At 46.6% G+C, this 23037-nt stretch overlaps 1 protein-coding gene across 10 annotated transcripts in view; it reads right to left on the bottom strand.

Moving 5' to 3' along the window:
* Positions 1-4795: 4795 nt before the first annotated feature.
* The window catches only part of Btrc (beta-transducin repeat containing E3 ubiquitin protein ligase), a 164006-nt gene continuing 145764 nt past the window's right edge, over positions 4796-23037 (bottom strand). For all 10 annotated transcript variants that reach the window (XM_051199619.1, XM_051199616.1, XM_051199620.1 and 7 more), the window contains 9 exons: positions 22855-22951; positions 22100-22237; positions 21537-21655; positions 18893-19142; positions 17774-17892; positions 15959-16069; positions 15382-15460; positions 7482-7674; positions 4796-5769 (listed from right to left, as the gene is read on the bottom strand). In XM_051199619.1, the coding sequence (XP_051055576.1) occupies positions 7513-7674; positions 15382-15460; positions 15959-16069; positions 17774-17892; positions 18893-19142; positions 21537-21655; positions 22100-22237; positions 22855-22951 (1075 nt within the window). In that variant the 3' untranslated portion in view covers positions 4796-5769; positions 7482-7512. The remainder of the gene's footprint in view (positions 5770-7481; positions 7675-15381; positions 15461-15958; positions 16070-17773; positions 17893-18892; positions 19143-21536; positions 21656-22099; positions 22238-22854; positions 22952-23037) is intronic.

The following is a 23037-nucleotide window of genomic DNA, read 5'->3' on the forward strand; positions in this document are numbered from 1 at the left end:
GGATGGAGAGTAAAGGGCCACTTTCACTTGGGCTGTTTGGCCCCTCCTTCCTTGGAGGTGGTGCTTGGGGACCTGGACAGCTTCTCAGGGTCTCCTGTGGCCTGAGGTAGTGGTGGGGGCTCTGGACCTGGGCTTGGTAATGACCTCACTCCCCCCAGAGCCACTAATTGAAAGCAAGGGGCATGGTAGGCGCAGCAGGAAAGGAGGGGGACAGACAGGGCTCAGAGAGGCTCTGCTTCCATGGGGGAGGAAAACAATTTCTCCTGGCTTCGGCTCCATCTCACCAGGCACCCACCCGGCCTCTCCTGCTGCTAACGAAGTGCCTTTAATTAGCAGCCTAATAAAATGCTCTTAATTGGCAAGAGCCAATCAGGAAGAAGCAAAATCTCCTCCTAGTCATTGCTGATGGCTGCCCAGCCCTAGGTTTAAAGGGAAGAGGGACCACAGCCTAGCCTCAGGACTGGAACAGGCCATGTACCTTCACCGGGGGAGAGGGTCTGGCACTGGACTTGGAAGCCTAGGCCCATGGCCTTAGGCTTAGTCCCAGGCTTAGGAGTCAGCCTGGTCGGGCCATTATCTAGTAGTTGCTGGTAGCTACAGAGGGGTCTTTGCTGACACCCACTCCTTGCAGTTCTCTGGGGTGCTGCCTATTAAGGGAGCAGATGTGGTTGTGGGCACATAAAACCTGCGCAAGACCAAATGCGCTTATGCTACCATTCTCTAGGCTTAGTGGAGGCTGGCAGCATTGAGCATCTTAGTGACTACCCAGGTAAGAGACAATGAGGCCACAGCTGAGGGAAGAGGAAAGACTACATCCACTCATAGGTCTTAACCCAAAGATGACTCAGTTCTGACAGTTCTGCTTGGTCGCCGGAGGGGAGGGGAGGGGCAGGAGGCTCTCTCTCCCCATGCCTTCATCTTGTGTTTAGTTCTGTGTCTTGGCCCTGAGGGAGAAGAGGGGCTCACCTGGGAGCAGTACTGTGGCCCACACGTGGCTTGCGAGTCCCTGGCAATGTCCCTGAAGGCTAGCGAACTTGAAGTGAACAGTGACAGAGCAGAGTGGCCTCCATCCAGCAGCAGGAGGGAAGCTCAGATTCAAGGCCCAGGTGGGGGCTGTGGTGGGGTCACCACATGATGAGCAACATACAAGTCAGAGCTAGCTCACTGTGGCTTCAACATGAGCCAGCACAGAATGAGCTGCATGTGGCGACATTGTTTCTTCACAACGTTCAGTCCTGATTTTTCCTTCCCTTACCCGTTAAAGATAGGATCTTGCCATGCAGCTCTAAACTCAAGACCCCCCACCCCAAGGTCTCGCCCTCCCAACTACAGTGTGCACAGAAGCTGGCTGGACTTTGCTTTTGTTTTTTTAACAGGGTCTCATCACATACGCCTAACTAGACTGACACTACGTAGAGCAGGCTGACCTTGAACTCAAGAGATCCACTTGCTTCTGCCTCCCCAGTGCTGAAAGTAATGGCGTGAGCTACCATAGCTGGCTCTTGATCTAGTATGGTTTTCTCATAAAGAAATAATCTACTATATAGCTCTTTCCTCTGTATACTGAAAATTCAGCCATTCTTATGATGCTGGGTCAAAGACAGAAGACACTTAGAATATTCACTTTAATCTTGTATTTGTAATTTACTTTTCCCCCCAAACAGTTAAAAAACCAAACGCACTCTATTATTACCATGGTCCTAGCTTGTGAACATATTGGTACATCGACTACACATCACTGTAACATAATCACAAAAATTAAAGCAGCAGCACTGGAGAATCTAGGAAACAAAGATCAAACAACCAAAAGCACTCTGGCTCACACTTGTTGCCAGGCCCGTTCCCCGCTGGAGTCCATGAAAACCTCAGTGGTCACTGCTTTGGGAAGGGTTAGCTTTCCTGGTACCCAGAGGGCTGACCTGTTGGGCTTTTCCTTCAGCATCCAAGGGGAAGTCTTAGGGGAGGGAACACACACACATCTCTGTCTACCCCCATATTCAGAAACGAAGTCAGATGCTGAGTTGTTGGGAAGTGCATATTTGGAGTCAATGCCTCCAGCACTGGGCTACTTTATTTTGAGACAGGGCTGTCAGTGTGCATTAGGGGTTTCTGGACAGCAAGGCAGGCAGCCACAGCTGTGCTGCTTTGGTTTTCTCTCCTCAGCTTTATTCCTGAGATGGCTGCCTCTATGTGCACGGCTCTGCACTGCCAGAGGTCATCTACGTGTGTGAGTCCTAGGACTGATCCTACTGGAAGTTTCGGGTGCACTTCAAACTGCCGAGTTTAACCAAATGGGGATGGAGATCAGAGAGGACAGAGCTACAATGTGAACTGACCACTACCCCTTGGGCTGCAGTCACAAGGACTGGGTGCCTGCATGCCTCCACAAATCCAGATGGGCCTGCCTCAGATCTAGGACCAGAAGGTATCACCACCTAACTCAAAAGGGAGAGGCTAGGACAATTGACAGCACCATGGGTCTAATCATTTTCAGTATTCTACATTTTAGTCAAACGCTAAACAAGTGGATCGTCTCCAGCAGCCTCCAGGATGAGTGCAGACAGCCTTCTCCCCAGCTTTGGGTCACTAAAGATAAAGGTTTTTTCTTTTTTTTTCCTTACAGAATGATTTAGGAGTCTCAATGTCACTTCCAGTTCTAAAAGAAGCTACGAGGGCCAGACTTTATTACTTGTCAACAGAGTTCCAGACAGTCTCTGTCTCTAAAGTTAGGACAAATCAGAAAGAATTTAGCCAAGGGACAAGTGTAAAAGGCTTCCCATCCATAATTCATATCCACTTTCCAAATGCATTTCAAAGGAAAGGATGTTCCCAGCAGCACCAACATGTGCATCCGTATGCATGTGCGTGCGCGCACACGAGAGCGCGCACACACACACACACACACACACACACACGCACGCACGCATGCACGCACACACTCACAGCAAGGCATGTTGGCCTTGTCCAGACATCACCAGTGTGACACAGAGGGTCACATTCTTCAGCAGAGTACCCTGTGTACATACTCCTCTGCTTAAGGAGGACTTCAGCTCTCTGAAGGAGAGGCCTTTTGAGCCACACAATGGAAAAGTAGATTTTAGTGAGAGAGAGCGAGAGAGAGAGACTGACCATGGGAACACTCAGAGCCACAGGACGCTTGCAGCTTCTTGCCTATTATTCCTTTAAATGCATCAAGATGTTCTTTGTTTCTCTTTTTAAAAAGGTCAAACTTTACATTTATTCTCGCCCAGTTGGGGATTGTGATAATCAATTCCCACTGAAATCATGCAGAGATGGTAAGTGGGGTTTACCTTCTCTGGAAATGAACTTCTACTTACCTGATTGTTTCTTCTACAATGAACTGGTAAATGACCCCCAGTGCTGAGAGATGTGATTCAAGCTTCTCAGACCACTTAACTCCATTCCCATTTCCAGCAGCAGTAGAGAGGACAACCTGGAGAAAAAGCCTAACGGAGCTAACGGCTTCAATGCACAGGGCCCACCCTGACCAATGACAATGGTGGCCACACTTCCTAACCGGCTTCAGAGCGCTACACCTTCGGCTAAACGTGGTAAGGAGAACACAGTCCTGGCACCGACTCGTCTGTAGTGCACCCCCACCTCCCCCAACCCCGGCGTCCAGCCCAGGGCCTCCAGACACAGGCAGATGTTCCTTCTCCTGAGCCTACTGTAACTGAAGGGATAGTCAAGGCGAGGCCACTAGACCATTTCTTGAAGCAGCTCAGGTTTCTTTACTGACTCATTTCTCAGCAAAGTCCTTCACTATTAACAGTCAAGGGAACAGACAAGGAGCTCAGAGTGGCTAACCGGATGACTCTGCAGCATGTGGAGGTCGGGAAAGGAGAAAGGTATATGCAGAGATATTTCTTAGAACTTGAGATTGCAGCTACACAGGAAAAGGCAAATGGCACACACGTGACCTGACCGGCATGTAATGGCAGTCATTCAGGGGACATGTTGGGCAAGGGACGACTTGCAGACCAGAGAATGAAGATGCCTTCTTCTCCCTGTCCTGCTGAAGTGAAGGTGGCCCGGCTGTAGGTCGCTTGTGACTGGCCCCCATTTCTATTTTTACAGCAGCTGGTTCAGTTGGTTTTCTTAAACTCAAATGTAAAGTTAGGAACAGCAATGAGAGCCTAACTGCTTGGTTTCCAAGGACAAAGTGAGGCTGTTCTATGGCCTCAGGTCCAAGGGTACACCTAAACCACCCCTCGGCAGGCCCGACACGCCAGGGGGAAGTGAGGTGGTTCTCTGTTCAAGTGTTCCTAGGCTTGCCCATAAGCCTCTGCATCTGGAGCCTGCTGGCAGCGTTCCAGTGCTGCTGTCCGTGAGGCCAGGTTAGCCCTGCCCTTGAGGAAGTCCAGCTGCTTATGTTTTCACTGACTGCCAGAGTTTCCTGGCTGGGGAAAGTGGACAGCAAAGTAAGGCGGGGGGGGGGGGGGGGGGGGAAGGAAAGGAAGAGAAGGCAGTTCCCGCTTACTAGTAAGTAACCCTGTGTGCCAAGCTTCCCCCTGGCCCCCTCTGGCAGCCTTGCCTTTCTGCAAACACTGGTTTTGGGAGACACAGAAGGAAGGGTCTGCAGTGCGGGGTTGAGACAGACTGACTGACCTTTCTCCAGGCCGTCTCCTAAGCGACTGTGCTCAGAGTCTGGGCAGTTATGGGTGCCTGGGTGCTTTCGGGCTCAGTCGAGGAAACAGATGTGAGCCACGGTAAAGAGTGCAGTGGTGCCTGGCGGTGGCCATTCCAAGCCTTTCTGCAGGCCCAGCCTTGCCAGTGATTTAAGATGACGCACAATGCTTTTTATTACACATCTAATTGTTAATGAGAGGAAATGCAATCAGCAGCTCCTTTCCACTCTACATGGAGCCAAGGAGACTGCTGAGTCCAGAGCAAACACAACCACTGATGGCGCCCAGGACATCCCTGCTCCTCCCCCTGGACACAGGGAAGGAGGACAGAGAAAGCTGCAAATGTGGTGAGCGTCATGTTCACACATCCACTGCTGCCCCCAGGGTCACTTGCAGCAAAAGCCTGGGCTGGAAATTACGATACACTCAAACTCTTCCAAGTGTCACATTTTCTAGGTGATCCGCCTCATGCTAGATGAGGACATTGCACACACCTTCTTTCTCAGGTTAAAGATGGAGTGGGAGAGGAGGGAACAGGGACAGAGACCCAGACGGGGGAGGAGGCAGCAGGTGCAGATCTTCCAGTGTGTGTCCCTCTCTGTCTTCTAAGGACGTGCAGGCAGCTGTCTCCTCCCACGCAGTGGCCTGGACTGCTCTGGCCAGGCGCTGGACACTCCTGCAGTTAACAGGGAGAGGCCAGGCATTCTCTGCCTGGAAGTTGCAGACCCTGTGCCCTAGAAGTAGGCCAGATGGGGAAGCTAGTTCTTCTGCTTAATGGCAAAGCAAGAGAGATTCTGGCAAAACACTAAATATATTTATAAGTCATCTTTGTCTGGAACCCAATGGGAGAGAAACAGGTGCAGAGGGGAGAGGGGAGGGAACAGGAAGGGAGGCTTAAAAGTTCCAATCATTCACACAAGATAAAGACATCTTCTGATAGCAGCACTGAAGCAGCCGGGTGTGCCGAGCAGACCGTCCAGGTCAGCTGCTGACCGACTGTCCCAACAGGAGTCTCAAAGCCCTGCTCCTCGCTGATCCATCCGGGGAATCCGGGTAGGAGTGTGATTGTTGTTCATCCTGGTCTTGGCAGATATGTTAAATACTGCAACATTAACGAGTCCTGTGTGGAAACACAGCCAGCAGTCATTAGCTCCTTCCCTTGTACTTTTCACTTGCTCTAAGACAGAATGTGTGTGAGGCTGTCAAAGAGAAAGGCTTGGGACTTACACAGAGAACAGGGTTTAGTGGTGTGCCCAGGGTACAGGGTCCTAAGGTTAAGGGAGAAGGGTGGCTGGGACAATGTCATGCTTTTCCTGTTCCCTGGGATAGCAGAGGGCAGGGATGACTTTGGGGGCCCCGCCTGGCTGCCCTGAGGCACAGTGCTGTCTCTGTAAGAAGGGTGTACTGGCGGGAAGCTGGCTTAAGGAACTGTGTATGGAGACCCTGAAAGTGTTCCTGGTCCCTTCGAGGACAGAGGTGTAGGTGGTGGCTGGAAATGCGGCCTGGAGATTACGGCAGAGGGTGATACTGGAGATAAAAAAAAATTGCTAGCTATCTATGTTGAAGTGAGAGCAGAAGTCATGGGAAAGATAAGACAGCCCAGGAAGAGAGCCTAGAGGAGTCAAAAATGACTGCACCACATTCTCAGGGAGAGGAGAAAAGAGATGTAAACAAGGTGAGGGAGAATAACAGCAGTGAGGGTTGGGGAATATTTCCATGGTTAAACATGTGGTTAGCATGAGTCAGGCCAGGTACTCAACACCCTGGAGCCGCCATCACAACAGCAAAATACTATTGCATTGGAAAAAAAGCAAAGATTGTGAAAAGAGCAGACAAAGTACCTGGTGATCAGAGGATCACTGACCATGGTTACCTTTGCAAAGAGCTTATGATGTGTGTGGACTAAGAACTTTGCCAACACTGTCTCCATGGAGACCTGTGAGGCAGGTGTGATACTCTTCATTTCACTCATCAGGATATGACAGAAGTCTGAATTTAAAGGTCCAGGGCAAGCACACGGCCAGTGTGCCAGCTGAAGGAGGATGAACCAACCGTCCTCTCCAGCAGCGGACACACTGAAGGGAGCCCCGGAGACGCGCACTCACCCTCAGAAGACCAACAGAGGCACAGGAGTGCAGTGACAGGCATGTCTGCTCTAACAGCCAAGGCAGTGTGAGAAACAGAAAGGCACACAGAGACAATGCTCCCGAAGCTGGTGACACTCTTAGAACTCAGTAACCCAACATGTCTGAACCAGGGATGGCGCTGGATGCCAACTGCAAACGCTCATAAACAATGCCTGGGTATTTTAGGTTTTGCCTGCAGTAGAGAGGTGCTAGAACTTCCTATCACTGCCGGGGACGACCAAACCAACCAGCCAGCTAGTCTGTGCATGGAGTAGAGAAGTGGAGACAAAAGGCCACCTTCTGTCCCCAGTGAGACCAGGAAGCCAGAGCTGAGAACTGTCAGGGGCACACTTCAGCTAGAGACATTTCCAGGCACATGTCAGAGGAGATGCTGGACTGACAGGGTCTCCCTTCTAGCCTGGTCTAAGAACTACACAACAACAGGCTTTGGGCCTCTAGTTTTCCAGGTGTTTCAAACGCCATTTTACTTTCATAAAAACTGTACTACTACACAACAAGAACTCTGGAACCCAGCAGCCTGGGGCAGCCCGCCTCACCTCCTGCTGTTCCATTCTGCCCTCCTGCTGTATATATACAGCTTGCTGAGTCAAAGGGGCTGAGGAGGAGATACTCCCAGAGCTAGCAGTACCTCACAGCCAACATTCCATCTCCCACCGCAGAGCCACACATACAGCTCTTTTCATACCTGGGCAAGTATGAGGTCAGTGTTGGGTTATTTATCTGGAGATGTAGGTGTATGTCCGAGAAGGGGAGCGGGGTGGTTCAGCATGGGCAGCTGGGTCATTTAGAAAGTCCCAGACGAGGATTGTGTCATCATGTGAACTACTGACAATCTGGAATTCATCAAACTGCAGTCGGAAAACTCTTCCAGAATGCTCCTAAAGAAGTGGAAACAAAAAGCAAGACTTTGAACTCAAAATCAAAAGCATCAATGTCTGCAGGAGCCTATAGAAAGGCCACAGTGACCAGGCTTGGTTTCAAACAGACAGGAAGCAGTGTCACTAACTTCAGGATGGGAAACTCAAATACTGGGCAGTAACTGATCGCAGGAACACAGTAAACAAGTAAATGGCAAAGAAGATGCTGGTTTGTCACCACCAACTGGGGTTAGGCTAGAGGAGAGTGGTCTTGGTGCCTCCCAGGTCTTATCTCCCTGCAAGTTCCTTTGACCGTCAGAGTCAAGGGGTGACCAGCGGTAAGAAATGACATGCTGGCACAATGTGCGCCAACCAAACTTCTTGAAGCTGGAGAGACGGCTCAGCAGTTAAGAGAACCAGGTTCATTCCCAGCACCCACCTGGAGGCTCACAACCATCTATAACTATAGTTCCAGAGGGATTTGACACCCTCTGGTCTCTAAGGGCATTGTACTATACAAATATTCACGCATGGGCATAAAACATCTTTAAAAAAGTAAACTTCTCCAATTTGAAAAACCATTTACAGATTTTCACGATGCACAATGTCCTACTATGATCAATTTGAAACTATGATCCACGACTTGTAAAATTCTAATGGCTGGCTTTCATGAGGTCAGTCAGGAGCCTAGTCTAGCTCATCAGGGCAGTAAGCACTGCCTATATCAGCCAAGGGCTATTCCTAACTCCCTGGGAAGTACTTTCAACACTGTTACTAGTCAGTCTTACCTGCACTCCAGGGCTATTGCTGACTTTTACCTACTCTTGAATTTCTTATAAACATATACACACAGTATATATTTTTTTGTGCCAGCTTATTTTACTCAACATTTTTTGTTTGTTTGTTTGTTTTTAAGACAGGGTTTCTCTGTGTAACTGACCTGGCTGTCTTGGAACTCACTCTGTAGACCAGGCTGGCCTCAAATTCACAGAGATCTATCTGGCTCTACCTCCCGAATGCTGGGATTAAAGGTGTGTGCCACCTGGCTTTTACTCAACATTGTAACTATTTTTCTGTCACTACATGGAAAAAAATTCCATGGCTAATACTTCACTTTATAAATATACTATAGATGGTTTAGTCTACTGTTGGTGGACATATGGGCTGCCTATGGTTTTTTGATATTATTAAAACAAAGTTGCTTTCATTTGCAAGGTAGAGGCAGGCAGATCTCTGTGAGTTTGAGGTCAGTCTGGTCTACAAAGCAAGTTCCAGGCCAGCCAGGGCTGGAGAGAGACCCTATGTCAAAAACACCAAAGAGTAAACAAAACAAAAAGCTAAAGCTCCTGAGTGGTGATGGCAGACATTTGTGATTACAGCACTAGGAAGACAGTGACAGAGGACCACCAGTTTGAGGCCAGTCTGAACTATATTTTGAGATCTTGTCTCAAACAAAACAACAACAAAGAAAGTCACTACAGGCATTATAAAAAAATTTTTATTTTATGTGTTTCGCCTGCATGTATGTCTGTGTACCAAGTGTTTGCCTAGGGCTCCCAGAGACCAGAAGAGGGTGTCAGATCTCCTGGAACTGAAATTGCAGACAGTTGTGAGTTGCCATGTGGGTGCTGGGAATTGAACTTGGGTCTTCTGCAAGAGCAGCCAGTACCCTTAACTGCTGAGCCATCTCTCCAGCCTGCATGCTTTTGATGAGAATATGCACCCACTTTACAGAAGCAGATCTGGGGGGGGGGCTATGGAAGAGGAACATGCCTGGCCTCCACAGACATTTGGAAGAAGAGCTGTTAAAGCTGGGCCAGACACTGCTACCAGCCATGAGTCCCAGCTGCTTTCCCCCATCACGTGATTTTACCAGGCTTTTAAACCTTAGCTTAATCTTCAGTGATAGTTAATTGTTTACATTTATGTTTGTCTTTATGAAGTTGAGCAAGTTACCTTCTTTTCCTAGCCTGTTCAGAACTTTTTAATGAGTGGGCATTGGATTTTGAGAAATGTTTTTTTTTTTCCTTCAAAATTTGTTTTATGTGAATAGGTGTTTTATCTGTACCACGTGTGTGCCTGGTACCTGAGAGATCAGAAGAGAATGTTGGACCCCTGGAACCATAGTTATAAATGGTCGTGAGCTGTCATGTGGGTTCTGGGAATTGAACCTGGGTCCTCCAGAAGAGTACAACGTGCTCTTTAGTCACTGTGTTACCCCAGCCCCTTGCCAAATGCTTTTACTAACCTATTATTGAGACAGATAATATGGACATAGGACAGGGGATACAGCTCCAGTGGTAAAGTACTTGCCTAGTATGTGAAAGGCCCTAGGTTTGAGCCCTAGCACCATAAGAATACATCGATTTTTAAGTGTTCAGCCTTCTATACTGTACTTGGAACCTACTTAGTCCCAGTGTAACTTTTATTATGCAGATTGGAATCAATCTGCTCATATTTTGTAGAGGTTTTTTGTTTTTGTTTTTTTTTTTTTTAATTTAAGAATTCTTTCAAGGCTACTAAGAGCATTTACCTAGCTTGATTTATCCCTGTGACCCTAGCACTTAGATGATGGAGGCAGGTGGATTAGGAGTTAAGGTCAAGCTCAGTTACACAGTAAGTTTCTAGGTTCCACATGAATGAGTCCCCTGACTTCCATACAGGTGCCAGGGCATGCATGCCTCTCCCCACTGACACATTAAATTCAAAGTTACCACTGTCTTAAGAAACAAGAGTGGTAGAACACTTGTGTGTGTTCACGAGACACCGGCCTCCACTTCCAGTACTGAAAAAGGAAAAACAAAAACCAAGTCAAAAAAAAATTTATTTTTCTTTTCTTTTTTTTTTTTTTTGAGACAGGATTTCTTTGTATAGCCTTGGCTGTTCTGGAACTCACTCTGAAGACCAGCTGTTATTTGGGTGCTAGGAATTAAGCCCAGGTCCTCCAGCCTGCATGCTTTTGAGGGAAGCAGGTATTTTCTGCCCTATGTCTCATTTAGAAGAGCTAGGTGGCTTATCTCTATGTATTTTGGGACTTCTGTTACCTTCCTATTACTTATTTCTGTACTTTAATTTCACCGTGGTATATATAAGGAGATACTTAACTTTTCATTACATTTGTTTATTTGTGTGTATCACAGCATGTGTGGAAGCCAGTCTGGTCCATCCACTGTGTGGGTCTCAGGGATCAAACTCACATCGTCAGGCTTGGCAGTGAGCACCTTTACCTGCTGAACCATTTTGCTGGCCCATGTCTAGAATTGTTAAGGTATGCTTATGGCCCAATACAATCTATGTTCCATGGGAGCTCAGGAAGATGAGTTTCTTCTTCTGTTGGAGAAGCACTCTGTGTGTAGCAGATGACCACTTCCAGCTGAGGACGGGCAGTGCTGAGGAGTTTAACTCTCCCTGAAATTGCTGCCCGCTACGTATGTCAGTGATTCTCCTTGTAGTCTATCAGGTTCTTACCTGTATGTCCTGATGCTAGGCAGTAGGTACAGGTGCATTAAGGGCTGGTCTATCTTCTTGGTGCATCTGCCCCTTTATCATGACATAACACACCTTTCTACCATGATAGTATTACTTGTTATGTAGTTAGCTCTGTATGAGATTAATGCCGCTACTCTAAACTAGTACTGGGATATAGTTTGTGAGTTTTCAGAATGAAGTGCCACATCCTGGGTGGCTTACATGGAGGTGTGTCTCCCACTGTCTAGAGCTATGGGCAGAATTGGTTTGATTCTCAGGCCTCTTCCCAACCAGTGTTATAGTGTCTTCTCCACCTTCACAAGCGTTTCCACTTGTGTGTCCTCATCCTGTTGTCTTTTCAAGTTTTTTGAGACAGGCTGTCCTGGCACTCACTCTGTAGACCAGGCTGGCCTTGAACTCACTGAGATCCGCCTGCCTCTGCCTCCTGAGTGCTGGGATTAAAGGCATTTGCCACATGGCCTGGCTCATCTTGTTGTCCTTTAAGGAAACCATTCACACAGTACTAATGCCTGTTCTCAGTGAGTTCCACTGATCTTAATCACCCTTTTAAAAGACTCAGTCTTCAAATACAATCATAGTCTGAGATACTGGAGAGAGAAACTTCAACACAGGAATTCCTGGGAGATAGATTTCAGCCCATAACACATGGCTCCCTCTTTTTTTTTGGGTAGTGATGGCACTGACACAGTTCAGGACTCTGTGCATGCTAATACACTCTTCCAATCCTAGCCTTGGATTTTTGAGACAGGGTCTTGCTATGTAGCCCAGGCTAGCCTCCAAACTCATGATCCTTCTGCCATAGCCTCCCAACTGCTAGGATTAAAGGTACACATCACCTTGCCAGCTTTAATTTTTTATTTATAATTGTCTTTATATTTATGATATGCTCACTCATTCATGTATTCATTCAATTATGTATGTGTGTCTGCGTATGGGGCATGAGTTGCAGTACCTGTGGAAGCCAGAAGCAGCATCAAATCTCCTGGAACTGGAGTTACAGCAAGTTTTGAGGCACCTGATGTGATGTTAGGAACTGAACTCAGGTCCTCTGGAAGAGCAAGAAGGGCCTTAACTGCTGAGCCGTCTCTCCAGACTGTGTTTTTAGACTAGGTCTTATGCAGCCAAGGCTGGCTTTGAATTCCAAGTATAAATGACAATAATGACTGTGAAGGTCTCATCATCTTGCCTCCACCTTTTGAGTGATGGTATTTGTGCCTAGATTATGTGCTGCTATGGATTGAATCCAGGTTTGTGCACATGAGATCATCATTCTATACACTGAGTTATATCTCTAACCCTAAAGTAGGTTCATAGAGATAACATATAGCTAGTCCAGGCTTGTTTTTGACTGAATAATAATTTCTCTTAATCTCAAGTAGAGAAAACACAAAAAGTCCATACCGAGATATAACTAAATGGTTGAAAATCACTGACAAGAACAAAATCTTAAAGCAGCCACAGGAAAACAAGGAGGTCAGTGCCGTGAAACATCTTAGCAGAAAAAGCACACTGGGGGAGTAACGGAGGCCAGCACTAAAGTATTGAAAGGAACGGTCAACTCTGGATTCTTCAGCCAGCAAAGATACCCTGCAAAAGTGATGCCAAACTCAGCTTTTCCAGGTAAACAACGCTTGAAAGTAATTGTCACCAGTATCCAGTGTCCCCCCACACCGGTGTTAACTTCTTCAAGAAGAGGAAAATATTTCAGGTAAAAACAAGTTTGTACAAAGGAATGAAGGGCAATGGAAAAGCCAAATGCATAAGTAAAAGTAATTTACTCAGAAACAAACACAGGTCTGTGGTGGTTTGAATAAGAACGGCTCCCAGAGGCTCATAGGTTGAAATGTTTAGTCCCCAGGGAGTTGAACCGTTGACAGGATTAGGAGGTGTGGCCTCAGAAGTTTCAAAACCAGGCAAGACAGAAGTCTTGCACTATCTGCCTACAGACAGGTATGCAGCTCTCAACTACATCCCCAGCATCAAGCCCTACCATGCCGGCTACCATGATGATAATGGACTAAGCCTCTGAAACTGTAAGCCAGCCCCCCAGTTAAATGCTTTTTCATAAAGAACTGCTGGGGCATGGTGTCTCTTCAGAGCAATAGAACAGTGAGTACGACACAGGTGACTGCTAATGGAATTCCGACAGTGTGCTGTGGATTACAGCAAACATTCGATAACCTGACATGGTGTAACCACTTGGGAACATGGGCCATTCCTGGGAATACCGAGTACATACACACTTTGTATGATTGAGCCCTCCTGAACACTGAGTCAGAATTGACCATACTGCTCTTTCAGTGCTTACCCTCATCTTTCCCCATAACTGTGCAAAACAAAACAAAACAAAACCTAACCAGGTAAAGTGTCTAAAACTTCATTTGTAACAGCTAAATATGTAGAACTCTCAGGCTCATAACTGGTGAATGGGGGATAAAATTCATGTGGCTGAGTCCCCAAAAGACCTCTACTTGGTGTAGAGACTGCTGGGGCTGAGGATGCAGCTTGGGTGAAAGCTGTCTGTCATACAGGAAACTGGGGGTAATGCCCAGCACTGAAAACCAGGGTGGTGGTATATACCTGTAATTCCAGTGCACCACAAAGAGAGGCACCACTGGATATACCATTGAGTTTGTGGCCAGTTCAGGACACAGGAGATCAAGTTTCAAAAGAAAAAAATAAAGGGGGCTGGAGAGATGGCTCAGAGGTTAAGAGCATTGATTGCTCTTCCAGAGGACTAGGGTTCAATTCCCAGCACCCATATGGCAACTTACAACTGTCTATAGCTACAGTTCCAGGGGATCTGATGTCCTCACACAGACATACATGCAGGCAAAACACCAACGCAAGTAAAATACACATAAATAAATCATTAAAAAAAAAAAAAAAAAGAAAACTAAGATGGGCATAAAAAAGTACATACTGTACGATTCATTCTTAGAAAACCCTAGGAAATGCCAAGGCTCTGTAAATCAGAACAGGGACAAGGAGGTCCATGATGTATGGTTTTACTGGAATATACATGTCAAAACGCTCTAAAAATTATTATTTATTTTTTATGTTTGAGACAGGGTATCCCTTTGTAGTCCTAGCTGGCTTGGAACTTAGTGTGTCCACCAGGCTGACCTTGAACTCAGATCACCCTCCCCTTCCTGCCCATAGCTAGAATTAAAGGTGTGCGCCACCATCGCTCTTCTTGCCTCATTTTTAAGGTGGTGGGGGGGTTACAGACGCATGGCAAAATGCTCAGCGCAAAGAGCGCACATTTGAAAAGATGGGTGAAGAAAGCAGGCAAAGCACATGTGCTACTGAAAGAATGCAGCCAAGCTTAGGGCCTCAATCTGTAGCCCAGGCCTCTCAGGGAGACTCAGCAATTCTCCTGCCTCAGCCCCTGAATGCTGAGCTACACAGAGTGCACCACCATATCCAGTCTAAGAAAGTGCTTTAAACCCGAGGCAGACAAAGCGTTCCTTTTCTCCAGAGCGGAGGCTTCCTGAGTGTTGACTTGAACTTAGAACACTGGGCTTTTAACGTTTCATCTTTTCCCTGAGCTGCTCAAAAGACGCTGATTACTCTGGGTCCACACACATCTAACTAAAGCAACATTTGTCACTGTGAGCCTGCGGCTTATAAGGTGACTAAGCCTGTGGGAGACATGGCCTTTGATCCCCGCACTAGGGAAGTGGGGCAGTAGGACTAAAATTTCAATCCAAGCAGGGCCATGTGGGGGCCTGCCACCAAAGGCATTTGAGGGTGGTATTTCTCCTTCTGACTCACTTCTCTGCCCAAGTGTTGCGGTGTTGAAGCACGGGGTGGACGGGGTAACAACGGCAGGGTCTGAGGCACTGGAGGCGCTGCTCGTGAGGTGCAGAGCCGGGGAGCTGACCAGCAAGCCCAGGTGTTCAGGGCCTTGGATTCTGGACAGGTTCCAATCTGAGTAATCGTGTTCCCCCTCCCTCAGTACCTCCTGCTGCCTTCTGGTAGACACGGAATTCTTATCCACTTCCTGCACTACATGTGGGAGAGGACTGTGCAGCTGTTGAGCAGCTGCCAAGTCCTCTCCACATACGGCCTCTAAAGTACTTTTGGATGAAAGGCACTATATAAACATATTTTATTTGTCATGTATTGGTTGCTTTTCCACTTAGTAGGTTTTGTGAGAGTCTAACTATAAAATCCAGTTCTATAGTCTACAGCCCATTAACATTTCTTCAGCGCCTTTAACAATAAGGGTCTTACCACAAGCGTCCGTAGACAAAGAGTCCCTGCAGGAGCACGGGGGTCCAAAGCAGCCATAAGGTCCCACACTTTAATTTTTCTAGAGATCAAAGAGGGGACAAAAGTCTTAGTTGAAAGCAAACTGAAGGGAACACAAGGAAGAAGAGCAAAAAGTCAGGACAAGAGAAGGGGCAGTGAGCGTCTGGGCCCAGGGGCCTGGCTCTCACACTCCCGCTTACAACACCCGCTTTACATGCTTGGTCTGCTCCCGTGGATCTGTCTGGTAAACCAGACAGATCTATAACCTAATAGCCAAAATAACACAAAATACAATTAAATGACTAGGAAAAATATTTTAGGAAACAGTAAGCAAAAGAGAGGTGCCTACCAATTAAGCAATAGTGCATTTAAGGGTTTAGAGCCAAGGGCGGACCACATTTACCAACACAAACTGGGAAGAATGAAGATGCGGACACTGGGGAAGGGAGGTGCTGGGACTGAGCCCTGGACCTTGCACACGTTAAGCACACACTCTGCTTCTGGGCTGCAACCTGAGCTCTTACATTTATTTGTTTTGTAATATTGTCAGTGAACTCACCCATCATAGGCCCCACTCACTATCCTTTTGTTATCAAATCGAATACAGCGCACCAATTCCTCATGGCCTTCTAACACTCGTAAACACGCACCGCATTCTATGTCCCACAGTCTGGAAGACAAAATGGAGCCAGCTGAAATTTTGTGGATTCACTTCCAAGCCTTGAATATTACAATGTATTTCACACATCCTTTAAAAATTCACAAAGGGGCTGGGTGGTGGTGGCGCACGCCTTTAATTCCAGCACCCGTTTGGGGGGAGGACACGGACACACACAGGAACAGGTGGATCTCTGTGAGTTCGAGGCCAGCCTAGGCTACAGAGCTGGTTCCAGGACAGGCTCCAAAGCAACAGAGAAACCCTATCTTGAAAAACCAAAAATAAGATAAAGCAAAAAAAAAAAAAAAAAAAAATTCACAAAGGGGGCTGGAAAAATGGCTGAGGGGTTAAGAGCTCTGATTCCCAGTGCCTATATGGTGTTTTGTAGCCATCCTTAACTCCTGCTCCAGAGGATCCAACACACTCTTCTCACCAACTCGGACCTTAGGCACACATGTGGCACAAACATGAACACACAGATCACAGTTGTACACATAAAGTAAAAATATGTTTTAAAATTTCACTCATATAAAAGTATGTTACTTTCAATATAACTTATCTCTTATCTGTCATTTGGGCAGAAACTGTGTGATTTAAGTTCAAATGCTGTGAGTTTTCATACAACTCTGAAACCAGGTTCTCCCGGCAGGGATTCAACGTACAGTTTCCTAGGAAGGAAATGACCAGTTCAAGAGAGTACTGAAGTCACCTCACAGAACGAGATACATCATCCCAGGGATCTCACTCAAGGACCTCCGTCTCTGCTGGAGGACACTCTTCACCACTGTCCAGGACAGAAAGGCAAAGCCGAAACTTGGGAAGTTTGCTGCAATAGTTTTAATGCTTTCAGCCCAATTCCATTCATTTCTAGGAATGGCAGGTTTGATCCATCAGTCTAGCTCTTCCTTCCCTCAGGCATTGAAGGAAAGAAGACGACAGATAAAATTTCCAAATTCTAACCACCTCTCTGTCATTCATCTTTGTAAGGGTAAAAATACAAAGAAGTACAGACTTGTGAAACCTTCAAATTTGAAGATAACTAGCTCTCTGGCCAACTACTGTACTGAAGAAAAAGTCATGATTTCTAGCAAAGAATCAAATCTTTTATTCTTCTTTATGTTTTCAACAACAGTGAAATAGAGAAATGGCCTTTATTTATTAGCATTTTTTCAACCGAAGGAAAGAAATTTAAAAGAAGGGTTAACTTCCCTTAGCTGGCTTAGTTTCTTATTTAAGCAGGTCCTCTGAAATAGGTCTATTTGGGAAAGTATTAGGGGAAGGAAGCGCATCCACACAGGACTCTTCGGTACTGCCTCTCTGGCAGGGCAAGCTTTAGCCCTGTAAGACTCTACGGAAAGGAACTGCATTGACTGGATCTAGGGGAGAGGAGAGCTATGTGTGGGGGAGGTGGGAGGGGTGGAGGGATATATGAGAAAACATTAAAAAATCGAAATCAAAACAAAACCAAACAAAGCCAGGCCACGCCTTCAATCCCAGCACTCAGGGAGCAGAGGCAAGCAGACCTCTGTGAGTTATATAGAGGCCAGTTCCAGGACTGCCAGGGCTACACAGAGAAACTGTCTTGAAAATCCAAACAACCACCACAAACCACAAAAAACAACCAAACAAGACAGTTAAAGACCATGAGGTCTGTGCACAAATGGTGCCTGGAAGGGTGATGTGTGTCCGCTCTGGGGAAGGGCACCTGCTGCTCACCTGATGGTGTTGTCAGATGAGCCACTCACCACCAGCCTGTCTCTGTACTGCAAACAGGCAATGCCTCGTTTGTGTCCATTTAGGGTCCTTACAAATTCACAAGTACTCGTGTTCCATACCTGAGACAGAGAAATGACAACCAAGTAGTTGATCGGCACCCTTCTACCAGTAAAACGGAGTACTGGGTGAGCAGGAAACAGAAGTGAGTCATCAGAGGATGCCAATGTCTCAACAAAACAGCAATGCAAAGTACGAGCCAAGTTTAGTTCATAGTAACACGGGACATGTGAGGCTGGTTGCTGTCACACGACTTACTCCCACGGAACTGGTCTCCTCTTGATGCTGTGTGTGCACTCAGTGTCCTCCTTAGTTCCTTTCCACCTGACTTTTTTTTTTTAAGAGACACACTTATTATGTGTATGTATCTGCTTGAGTTTGTGTGTACCGAGTATGTGCAGTAACCCACACAGGCCTGAAGAGGATGTCAGGTCCCCTGGAACTGAGGTTTCAGGTGGTTTTGAACCAGTATTTGCATGCTGACAACTAAACCTGGGTCCTTTGCAAAAGCAGCACACTGTCTTAACACACCAAGCTACCTCTCCAGCCCTACACCTTATTCTCCAAGACAGGGTCTTTAAACACAAAGCTTCCTGATTTGGCTAGAGTGGCTGGCCACCAAGCATCAGGGGTTTGCCACCCTCCCTAGCCCCACACTGAGATCTCAAATTTGTGCTGCTACATCGGCTTTTACATGGCTGCTAGGGATTTGAACTCAGGTCCTAATGCTTGTGTGGCAAGGAATTCATCAACATGGCCATTTTCTCTGCTCTAGTATGTGGCTTTTTTTTTTTTTTTGAACTTAAACTTGATCTGCTCTTCTCACACTTGAAATAATTGCCATCATCATCAGTGACACCGTTACTATCTTTCCATGCTGGGTCTTGGGCATGCGAGGCAAGCTGTCTACCACTAAGCTACATCTCCAGCCTGTCACCTTTTGTTTATAGAAATAAAAACTGAATTAATGTCACATTATTCTACAATAATGCTTATGTATGTACACAGATGTTACCAACTCCTTACTACACCTTGTGAACACACTGAAAAGTGGCCCATCACCTTTATGGTTCTATCTCCAGATGCAGAAACGATGTACTTGTCATCAAAGTCTACAACATTGACTGCAGCTCGGTGTCCCACCAGCACCCTCCTTAGGGTGATGTCAGTTGGGGAGGCCATATCCCATACAGCAATGGAACGATCCTTGGAGCAGGTTACCATCATGCCGTTATTGAAACGCAAGTGCAGAACTGCTTCACAATGATGAATCAATGTGTTTAGCATCTCGCCTGCATTTACATCCCACACTCTGAAAAGGGTACCAGAGAGTTAGATGGTACTTAGGCTACAGTGAAGTGACTGTTTCAACTATGGAGCTTATCATCAATGACAGGCCCACCCCCGATTTTCTCTTTGAGACAGGGTTTCTCTGTGTAGTTCTGGCTGTTCTGTAGACCAGGCTGGCCTCAAACTCACAGAGACCCACCTGCCTCTGCCTCCTGAGTGAAGACACAAAGGGTGTGCGTCACCACGCTTGGCTCACCCCTACTTTAAAAAAGAAATGTATTATGTACACAGTGTGCATACCAGAAGAAGGTACCACATTTCATTATAGATGGTTGTGAGCCACCTCTGGAAGAGCAGCCAGCACTCTTAACCGCTGAGCCATCTCTCCAGCACCACACCTCCACTTTCATGGCAACTGTTGTGCTCTTCCTTTGCAGGCCCAAGGGAGAGTATGGATGGACCATAAGGAGGCAGCATGGACAAAGAGGAAAGGCAGAAGTGGGTGCTTCCTGGGTAGAACCTTAAGATGGGAAATCTGGCCAAGCCATAGTGCTCAGGGGTGAGGAAACAGTCACGATCACCTGATAATGTGGCACAGATTTCCAGATTACTGTAATTTACTAGCATGTTGTTATAACATAATTCTATTATTGACATGAACTTAAGAACACACATGTAAACCAAGGTAAAGAACAGCAACAGGGAGAGCCAGGAGTGGGTCTGTGCCCCCATGTTACCACCGAAGCCCACCCATGTGGATGCATGTGGTTGGTGCTGCAGCCTGAAGCCATCCATGGTCATGTGTGTGGTCGTGGGAGCAGTAGCTCTGCCCTGCTCTAGCCACCATGGGGGGCTCTCCTCAGCTGACGGCTTCTGGCACAGACCCAGGTAGAGAAAGACTCATCCTCCTTGGTGGGCTGGCCACTAGGAACTTGACCATGCTCCACTGAATATATGGACAATACAAAATGGAATGTTTTTGTTGGGGGAGGTCATGGGAAGACTGGGAGGTGAGTGTGATCAGGGTGCATGATGTGAGATTCTGAAATAATCAATAAAAAAAAAAGAATTAAAAAAAAAAAAAAAAAAAAAAAAAGGATGACAGTTGGATCTGTTCCAGTGACTGGTCCCAGGAACCATGGGCCAAGATGTTCTGCCACAGACTTAGTCATGGGGACTAGAGCTTGACTTCCCTGAGTGTTAAGTTTCCGGCCTGGGTCAAGGGTCAGGATTACACAGACTCTAAGTGCAAGGCTCCATTTGTGTGCTTTTCAGGGCCAGAGGTCAAGAGCCCCCTCTCCCGCTCTAGTACTGCTTCACAGCAGTGGGGACCCTTGGATAGCTTGAGAACCGTGCCATGATAGAAATTACCTTCAATACTCTATTTTTGCATACTGATTTTCGTTTGGAAAATGTCATTTTATTCCCCCTTTGCAGCTTAACTCTCCCTTTGGAAAGCTATTTCCTGTGCTGCAGTTTTGCTAAAAGGTAGAGTGCTACTTAGCATGCTAAGCCCCAGGTTCAACCCCAACACCACCAAAACAAACAAACAACACATTGCCTCTCCCCCTATCCTATAAATGATATGAGCATCTACAATGCTCTGCGCCTGTGAGGCACGCCACAGCACGGATAAAAGTTAATTGCCAACAACTGCATGGACTGGGTCCGCTATGCCTAGAGTCAAAGGAGCAGCTTTTCCTATTTACAGGGGATAACTTTAGAGGATTTAACAATGCAGTTAACTGCCTTTTATTCCAGTTTTTTTTTAAAGTTACTTTTGATGTATTACATTTGCTAAATCCTTTAGCTTAAGGTGAAATTCCTAGCAGGTTGCCAGCAGTGATGCTGGTACCCTGAACTCAAGCTACACTGGACTCCAGCAGCATAATGGCTGTGTCATCAAATCACCAGTGCCTCTGGAAATTGAGGACCCCTCCCTGAGTGAAGCTGGCAATTAAACACTGTGGGGACAGCAGGAGAGGGGCTGTCGAGGAGTGAGCCCTGTTCACCTGTACACACTTGAAAGAGCTCACACATGCCTGCACTGCAGTTACAACCACCTGAACGCAAGGCTTCACTCCCTTCCCGCGTTCCCGTGAGGTGGTTTCATAAAGGGATGCAAGGCTTCCCATAAAGAGAGGGAAAGTTCCTGTGACAGGTGCTTCTCCCAATTAAAATCTGTGTATAGCTTCTTAAACACGCCAAGGCAGAAGAAATCTACCCCCGATGGTTGCACAATCAAGTGTCTGGTTGTAGGGCAACAAGTGACCAACTAGCAGCTGATTCCAGGGTCTGACACCCTCATACAGACATGCACAGACACAGGCAAAACCTCAATGCACATAAAGTAAAAATTAAAAAAGAAAATTACCATGACAAAAAGTGGAGGGTTTCAGAGCCCGCCGTCTCCTACCTGACAGTGGAATCCGATGACCCAGTTATGACCACTCTCTCATCATACTGGAGACACAGGACAGAGCCCGTGTGGCCTGTGAGAATCCGCTTGCATTCCAATGTGCTTTTATCCCAGATCTAGGAGGGCAAAGGGTCACTGTCATAATGGGGTGCTGTGGAGACTTGTTGCTCTGCACATGCACGGTCCCCAAACACCAAGCCTGGGAGGGCGAGACTGCATTCTTCCCTCCAGGTAGACAGCACCTGGATGAGCTGACTTCAGTGCTAATGCTAACTTTATCCTCTTCATTAAGGTGGAAGAGTAGCCTATAATTATGAAGGCCAAAATAACAACAGCTTCCATCAGCGCACTTCTAGAAGAGATTTCAAGCCTGGAACTATTCATTTGTAAGATTATCTGGGGAGAAGCAGACACTTGCCCTTTAAGGAAATGATTTTGGCTTTGGTACTGGAACTAATCTAAATTCCCCCACCCCCCAGAAACAACACTTAGGACTTCTGCTTCACACAGTCACCCTTATTCCCAAAACTATGCTCTTCAACTGAAGGAAGAGACGTCACCTTGATTGTGTTGTCTCGAAGGCCGCTTACTATTTTCTGGTCATCATATTGTAAACAGTACACTCCTTTGCTTGTCTCACTTCGGCAGTGGATTCTCTGTAAACTATGTCGTCCACATCTCCAATTGGATTCTATTGTCTGAAAAGGAGGATTCAAAGAAGCAGTTCACTAGGAAAGAACCCAAACCAATGGCTCAGTGTCACACTATGGGAGAGGTTCTCAACCTGTGGGGTGTGACCCGCACTACCATTTCACAGGGGTTGCCTAAGACCACTGGAAAACACGAATATTTACATTACAACTCATAACTGCAGCAAAATTACAGTTGTGAAGTAACAATAAAATAATCCTGGTGTTTGGGGGTCAGCACATCAGGAGGAACTGTATTAAAGGGTCTCAGCATTAGGAAGGCTGAGAAGTACTGCTCGATGGGATACAAATGGATTTAAAAAACTAAAGAGTAGGCATCCAATGCTTACGATAACTTTTCAAGGAGGCTGGCTCAACAGCTTAGGGCTTCAGTGTCCCCCTGGTGCCTTAGAAAGGTGGTAATCCCCCCTTGCACCCTCATCTCTCTGTAAACAAAGACTCTGAGGCTGTACAGAATTGACTGGGACTCTACTGTACTTTACCAGCCTTACTCATTTTCAACCCACACTGAAAACCTTAATGGGTCTCCTGTAATAATACCTGTAAGTTAAACATACTAATTATTCCCTACCACTCAAAATATCCAGAAATACACCAATTCTTACCTCAATATCTTGTATAATTTTGGGATAAAGTGCTCTATAAAAGGAGTTGGGAGGAGCGTTCTCATCAGGAGGCTTGTTTTTGAATAGGTACTGTCCCCTAAAAAATGCAAACATTAACCAATGAAGATCATAAATCCACTTACAAGAAGCTTTATAAGTTTTTCAAAATGTTTCTGTTTTCTG

Source organism: Phodopus roborovskii, unplaced genomic scaffold, assembly GCF_943737965.1.
Source record: "Phodopus roborovskii unplaced genomic scaffold, PHOROB, whole genome shotgun sequence".
NCBI lineage: Eukaryota > Metazoa > Chordata > Mammalia > Rodentia > Cricetidae > Phodopus > Phodopus roborovskii.